General features: G+C 49.5%; 1 protein-coding gene across 1 annotated transcript; it reads left to right on the forward strand.

The window, feature by feature from the left end:
• The first annotated feature begins 5,870 nt into the window (after window positions 1-5,870).
• LOC135621882 (probable membrane-associated kinase regulator 6) lies at window positions 5,871-7,289 on the forward strand. The gene is made up of 2 exons (XM_065123497.1): window positions 5,871-6,797; window positions 6,886-7,289. The coding sequence occupies exons 1-2, from the start codon at window positions 5,994-5,996 to the stop codon at window positions 6,898-6,900; spliced, it is 819 nt and encodes a 272-aa protein (XP_064979569.1). The 5' UTR covers window positions 5,871-5,993; the 3' UTR covers window positions 6,901-7,289.
• Window positions 7,290-8,033: the final 744 nt, after the last annotated feature.

The following is an 8,033-nucleotide window of genomic DNA, read 5'->3' on the forward strand; positions in this document are numbered from 1 at the left end:
CTAGGCAGATGTAGGGCGACCTCGCCAACAGCTAATACAACAACTTTTGCTCCATTACCCATCTTGAGGTCCATCTCGCCTCTCTCTAGTCTCCTAGGCCTTACCAGAACCTGCAACGAATTGCATATATGATAAGCACTACCGGTATCCAATACCCATGTGTTATCATAAGAGTCTGACAAATGGAGACTGATCATGAATGTACCTGAAGCTTCATCAAGCTTTTGTTTCGCCCTTTCTGCAAGGTACTCTTTGCAGTTTCTCTTCCAATGCCCATCTTTACCACAGTGGAAGCACTGGCCTTTGTCCTTTGTTGGGTCTTTCTTAGCAACCTTTGCTTTACCTTATTTGCCCTTGCCCTTTCCCTTCTTAAGGGACCTTTCTGCTTTCCTTTTCTTTCTGGTCTCACTAGTGTAGAGAACTGGCTTCTCTTTCTTAATAGTACTCTCTGCCTCCCTCAACATATTGAGGAGCTCTAGGAGAGTCACCTCAAGCTTGTTCATATTAAAATTCATTATGAACTGTGAAAAGGAATCTGGTAGGGACTGAAGCACAATGTCCACACACAAGTTATCCTCTAGGACCATTCCTAGACCTGTGAGTTTCTCTATCCACTCAATCATCTTTAGGACATGGTTCTGAACCGGTGTCCCCGCAGTCATCCTAGCGCAGAAAAGGCTCTTGGATATCTCATATCGTTGAGTCCTTCCCTGTTCCTCAAACAATTTGCAGACATGTAGGACAATGGATCTGGCATCCATCTTTTCATGTTGTCTCTGTAACTCTGGAGTCATAGAGCCTAACATATAGCACTGAGCAAGAGTGAAGTCATCAATGTACTTCACGTAGCGAGCGATCTCATTCTCGCTTGCCCCTTCTTCGGGCGTAGGCATCACTGTATCAAGGACGTACACGATTTTCTCCGCTGTGAGAACAATTCTCAAGTTACGGAGCCAATCCATATAATTTGGACCAGTGAGGCGGTTGACATCAAGTATGCCACGTAAGGGATTTGAAAGCGACATTTTCTGAAAATAAAGATGTAGCAGAAATGAATAACATGCAGATTTTGCACGAAATAAACTATCAAGATATGGACTTCTATCTTAATATGCTCCCACTATTTTACTAACGAGTCACGCGACACCCTCAGCACGTGAAACGGAAGTCTCCAGCAGACTTCTAGTGGGGATCAGGATCCAATCAGCGTCTTAGTGTAACCTCGAGGGACTCGACCAATCACACTAAGCCTAAAAGGTAGGCAACTCTTGCCGATCACAACTCCTTGTGATTCCCGTCCTGTTCGGCCTCCGAATCACCATGGCCTCGAGGGACTCGACCAACTATGATGCTCGGTTAAGTCAACACCTTCGTTACAAGATGAGTCTAATTTGATGATATACCCTCGAGGGACTGGACCAAGCATACCATGCCCTCAGGTCACCGGTGACATCTCTATGTCGTAAGCAAGATAACGAATCGCGATATAGGTGAGTCTTGAGGGACTCGACCAACTCAACCTACACCGGGAATCGGTTCCTACTCATAACGATGGAAGGCCACGTGGGTCAATCTAATTGCCTCACATTTACCGACTTAATATTATCGAGAGATGTTTCTATAATTTGGTCTCCTAATATGACATGTCACACATATACATATTTAATATATATCTACATCGCATGCAAATATATATACATATATAGTATGTGTATAAGCAATCACATCAGATGATCATGGACCACAACCTAATATGATTAGGCCCGAGCCAGTAGGCCTAATCACTCACATCAAGATCTATGTGTGCAACGGTGCATCTCCATGCCCTGTGATCGTCCATCTCGTCCTCGTCGGTTCCGTCGACATCTTGATGCATCTCCATGCATCACGATCGTCCGTCTTGTGGGTCCGGTTATCGCATCCACGCTCCCGCTGCGCCTCCTCATGTGATTACAACTTAATCATAGGCAAGCGCCGCTGCCCGTGGGTTGCCAGCCCCGCCAACAGCAAGCCTGCTGCAAGCAGACCGCCGACCGGCTGCTGCAGGCACAGCGCTTGCGCATGCGCCGGCGCTGTGCTGCTTGGCTGCGGTTGTGGTTGCCGCTGTAGGTGGTTGCAGGCATGCAGATCGAGGGCAGCAACTGTTGCTGCCCTTCCTCGCTTTTGCGTCAACGATTTTGACATCAATATTCTTCCTAAAAACAACACACGCAGTTCAAAAATCAATCATTCGCACGAACAACCTGGCTCTGATACCACTATTGGGAAATCATGGGGGGCGACATCATATGCACAGCGGAAGAACAAGAAAACAAAAATCCACGATTCCCAAAAAGATGTTCGTCGTCGTGCGAAGATTGGTGCGTAAAAAATCCGCAAAACACAAAACTGCGTATAGAGATTATGTTACCTAGGGAGATCGTATATCCCTGTTTCCTTGCAGATCCTTAGGAGAGGGTGAAGGAGGTCAAGCGTCCTCCTCTCTAGCGGTGATCCACACAGTAGGGTTGCGACGACGCTCCTCAAAACTCCAGGCCTACTCTAAGGTGGAGAGGGAGAGGAGATTAGGAAAGGCAAGCAAAGACTCTAGCCTTTGAGGCTGGGAATCCCTCCTATTTATAGAGATCCCGTGTCAAACCCTAATGGGTCCTTCCCTAGTGGGTATTGGATCTGCATCCAATAAGACAAGGGCTCCGTCGGATATCTCATATCCGAACCTCTACTCATCGCAATGCCTACCATATGTGTGTGACCCTCTAGGCCCAATATCGAGCTGGCCGTGAGTCATACCTGTCAGAACTCCTTCTAACTCAGTGAATTATTATCTCTGTAATAATTCACTCGACTCATCGACTACGGACGTACTAAGCCACTACGCCGTAGTCCCCAGACGATACAGGGGAATCCAATCCATTGGACCTGTCTGTCCTCAGTTACCATGTACCTATAGTCCCTCATCCATCTAATATCCCAGAGACCATATATCGAGCATGGTGCTGTCAGACCCATACGGTTTCTACTCAAGTCTCGCTCTAATCGGATTCTCCCAGAGAACTCTTTCTCTCTCAACCCGAATGACCCTGGCCAGGGATTTGTCTGAGCAAGAACACATGGGATATTCCTCTCATGACGCCGAGAGTGGATGATCCTTTGTCGACACTCAATAGCCCTCGTAAGGTCGACTACCACTTCCAATGACCAGCTGTACTAGATCTGGGACAGCCAAACCTATAAGTCTGGTATCAAAGAGTGGAGCACTCATACAGGACATCCTTGGTGTCTCAAGTCTAAGGACCAGATACACCACTAGGACTACGGAATCGCTGTCTGACAAAAGGCATCATCAACCATCCAGCATTCCATAAGCGGATCAATCAGTGAACTCATTCTCTAATGAGCACATGTACTGTATCCCTAGTGTCCCTACACGAGCAGCTATGAGACCAGCTGCATCCATCATATGGACGGGTATACAGCACACCGGTCTATCCGGTTATCACGATGTCCCTCTCGAGTAACCTATGACCGGGATTATTTAGGATATGTGTTTAAAGGTGAATCGATCTCATTATCGTGATCTCATCACGATCCGATTCCCATTGCACAAATCAATGGACATCACAATATATATATGCATTTATGCAATAGTTATAAAGTGATATACGCCAAAATATAATAAGCAAAAAGATTCTGTATCAAGTCACACGTGCCATCACTCACGTGATTGGCTTGTTGGGCACCTATGACTAGCAGCCCGCCTGCGTCGTGCTCCTCGTCTCCATCCTCCCCGAGAGACACTTGCGCGGCCTGCCCGCTTGCGTCGTACTCCTCGACTCCATGCTCCCTGAGACACACCTGCGCGGCCAGCCCGCCTGCGTCGTGCTCCTCGGCTCCATCCTCCCTGAGACACACCTATGCGGCCAGCCCGTCTGCGTCATGCTCCTCGGCCCCATGCTCCCCGAGACATACCTGCGAGGCCAGCCCGCCTGCGTCGTGCTCCTCGGTTCCATCCTCCCCAAGACACACCTGCGCGGCCTGCCCACCTACGTCGTGCTCCTCGGCTCCATCCTCCCCGAGACACACCTGCGCGGTTAGCCCGCTTGCGTCGTGCTCCTCGGCTCCATCCTCCCCGAGACACACCTGCATGGCCAGCCCGCCTGCGTCGTGCTCCTCGGCCCCATGCTCCCCGAGACACACCTGCGCGGCCAGCCCGCCTACATCGTGCTCCTCGGTTCCATCCTCCCCGAGACAAACCTGCGCGGCCAGCCCGCCTGCGTCGTGCTCCTCGGCCCCATGCTTTCCGAGACACACCTGCGTGGTCAGCCCGTCTATGTCGTGCTCCTCGGCCGCATGTTGCCCGAGACCACACCTACGCGGCCTGCCCGCCTACGTCGTGCTCCTCGGCTCCATGCCCCCTGAGACACACTTGTGTGGCCTGCCCGCCTACGTCGTGCTCCTCGGCTCCATGCCCCCTGAGACACACCTGCGCGGCCTGCCCGCTTGCGTCGTGCTCCTCGGCTCCATGCCCCCCGAGACCACACCTGCGCGGCCAGCCCGCCTGCGTCGTGCTCCTCGGCCCCATGTTGCCCGAGACCACACCTACGCGGCCAGCCCGCCTGCGTTGTGCTCCTCAGCTCCATGCTCCCCGAGACCACCTCTTCGGCGCAGTCTGCCCGCCCGAGGCTCGAGACTTGCTCCTCATCCTCATGTCGCCCGGGACGTGCTCGACCTCATGTCGCTTGAAACTACCGTGGTACTGGAGGCTGAAGCCATGCCTCAGACTCCCCCTTTTGCGACAACCGACGCATAGCTTCTTTCGGGGGGGGGGAATATGATGAGGGTAATATTGACAACATGATGCGCCACGACGTCAGCCACACCTAGACGACACTTTGCCCAAAGAGGGCAATAATGCCGACGCGATGTGCACTGACGTCACCCGCTCTCAGACAACGACTTCATCATTGTCTAACCCAACACACCTGGCCGAGGCAGAGGAGAACAACGACCGAGGCACGCCCATACCTTGCGGCAGTTCGGTTCTCAACGCAACGTCAATGGCGATGTCAGACGCCATCAGAGGTACGATCCTGCTCCCGCGGGCAAGCACATCAGGTAACACTAAACTGCCCTATAAATACCCCCAAGTTCTAAACGAAAGGAAAGAGCACTTCTTCACTCGAAACTCTCTCCACATCCACTAACTTGATCGTCGGAGGGGTCGGGTCGAGTTTCCGACCCGACCTATGTGCAGGTGCAAGGATGGGGTTGCTTCTTCCCGGCGCTGCGGAAAAGCTGTCCTCCCGACGAGACGTTCCGACCGGACCACCGTAATAGACCGCTAGGGCAATCTCGAAGAACGCCATGCAAGATCCCCATCATTCGGACCCCCAACCAAGTCGCGACGGCCCCGAGGCCACGGCATAAAGTTGTTTACTCTAACACTAATAATAGTTCGTGAAAAGAAAGCTATGGTTACGTGCATCGACACTAATAATTCTGGTTAAATCGTCAGCCGATTTGATTCAAGTGTGGGAACCCCAAAATCATTGGCAATTGAATTGAGATGTCATGCCTGTTTGTCACCCACTCGCGGCACCATCACCGGGATGTACACGTCTAATGGACCTCCACTGCAAGTCCACCTAAATTTGCCTACTCATCCAAGTTACGAATTGTTCAACGATCCTTGCTGCTTAATTTCATGCATGTCTTCCTGCGAATTAAAATGTCAAAAATGAATCGGTGCCATCTACCATCCTTAGCGTTGCATCACTTTTTCTTATTGTCATGCCACGTAATCTTCTAATTATAATTATTGTCTTCAAAGTAGAAGAGCCCATAATTCATCTAAAATATGTGTTGCAGATTTTGGAATCATGAGGATGTCTCCCTCCCAAGTCCAAGTCACGGGTGCCGTGGTCATCTCATCATCAATCCCCGACTGACTCCCTTGAGATGTGATCATCCAGCGTCTATATATTTATCTATCTATGAATGCATGTCTCCCTCGTTCCTTTTCAGCCCCATTTCCTCCAGCCTTACTTCCCACCCCTGCAGCGTCGTCTATGGAGGCCTCGGAGGAGCAGCTCCTCGGCGACAGCTTCTCCTACCGTTGGCTGATCAACGCCGAATCCTGCGCTTCCCTCGGCGACAGCCACCGCTCGTTCGACGCCCCCGACGGCGGCGGCTGCTCCTTCATCGAGATCGACCCCGGCTTCATCTCCATGCGCTGGACGAGCGACGCCATCAACGGCTTCGGCTTCGTCCTCCCGACGTCGACGCAACGTCCGGCGCCGCAGGTCCATGCCGACAAGATCTTCTCCAATGGCCTCCTCCTTCCACTTCACGTTCCTGGTCCGCCGGAAACCCTGGTTGCACACCGTTCCAGTTTAAGCAGACCGCGTTGTGCGGTTCGAGAAGGAGCCAATACTTCTCCCACCTCATCGCCTCTTTTCCACACTGCAAGCAGCTCTCCCAATTGGATGAGCTCATCATGTTCTTCGCCCTACAATAATAATCAATCTTCGAGTAGAGGTGGAAAGTTGAGTTCGCGTCTCGTCAGGAACTGCGCAAAATTGCCAAAGAAGATTCTGTGCGAGTACTTCTGCTTTCTGCTACCCTTGTATAAGATGGTGAAAGATTTCAGACTGACCTCAACGAAATCAACAAGCAGCTGCAAGTATTCGGCCAGAAGTTCCCCAAGGACGAGCAGTGCCTTGTCAGGCATAGAATGGTGTCGCAGTAATGCTGATATCTCAATATATGATGCAATCCTTCACTGCAAGAAATCAATCGTAAGTTCCAAGTCGCCCTGCTTTAAAGTTCTCCTTCGTTCCTCTCGAGGAGGAGTTTGCTATAAACTTTCCCTTCTAACTGTTTCAGGGACAAGACCAGTAATGGAGGATGAAGATAGCTGGAGAGGAACACTGAATTAGCAGGAAGCCTTTACAAATAAGAGATATGCTGCATAACCTTCTTGTCATGCGGATTTGCAGAACTTTGTGTGCTTTGATCCGTCGAGGAAAAGCCTCTTCTCTCTCTCTCTCTCTCTCTCTCTCTCTCTCTCTCTCCAGGGAAAGAATTGAACAGTAAGGACTTTTATTTCTCTTTCATTACTAGGTTTGCTGTTTGCTATTTCTCTCAGCCGAAGGTTATATACGCTTTTGTAACCAAATAACCATATTGTTGTGAAAACCCAAGTGATGTCAAATTGTATATTAAGGAATAATTTCAGTTCTTTTTTAGTCTTTCATATACCATCAAACCAGCCTTTGTGTTTCCCTTTGTGTTTCTTGTTGCTGCCATAAAGAATGTGAGTCGTTGTTCCTCTGAAGCATTTCCCAATAGTTTCATGCAACCTCTTAATCATAAAGCCAACAAGAAATTCTCCATGTTCAAGCACAATTTGACACAACCGCTATCTTTTCTGTAAGATAGCCTCTTTCCTTCGAGCAATTAGTGACAAAGGGAAGAAAGAGAATTGGAACAGTTCCACAAATGCATTATTATTAGACAAGGGTATCACTAAATCAGAACTCCAGAATGAATACAGGACATACTTGTAGTCCGTCCAAATCATACTCTGTTCAAAGTTCCACAAAAAAGTGCCAAGTCTCAAAATGTCAATCAGATCATACTACCTGCAATTAATAGAATTTTGGTGCGAAGGATCAGAAAATAATGTTCAATCATTAAAGATTGCTGTTGGTTCTATGGAAAAGCTTGATTTCTCGACATCATCTTTAAAGCTATTCTTGGACCTGCTAAATTAGATAGAAAGCAGAAAAAAGGGTTCACTTCCATGATGCTAAACAATGGAATCAAATCGATGGCTGTCATCAGGCCATTCAGGTTATCCCCATAGGACGGCCTCGAGGAAGTGGCACGACATAATTGTCGCGGTACGCCGACACCGGTCAATTTGTAGAGCAGAGTGGGTCTTGCCCGAAAGTGAAGTTGCTCGAGTACATTTTGCAAGCCCAAGGTTAAGGAAATGGAAGAATGAAGGTGGAGTCACGAATGATTTGAGG

The sequence above is a fragment of the Musa acuminata genome, chromosome BXJ2-9 (assembly GCF_036884655.1).
Source record: "Musa acuminata AAA Group cultivar baxijiao chromosome BXJ2-9, Cavendish_Baxijiao_AAA, whole genome shotgun sequence".
Taxonomy (NCBI): Eukaryota; Viridiplantae; Streptophyta; class Magnoliopsida; order Zingiberales; family Musaceae; genus Musa; species Musa acuminata.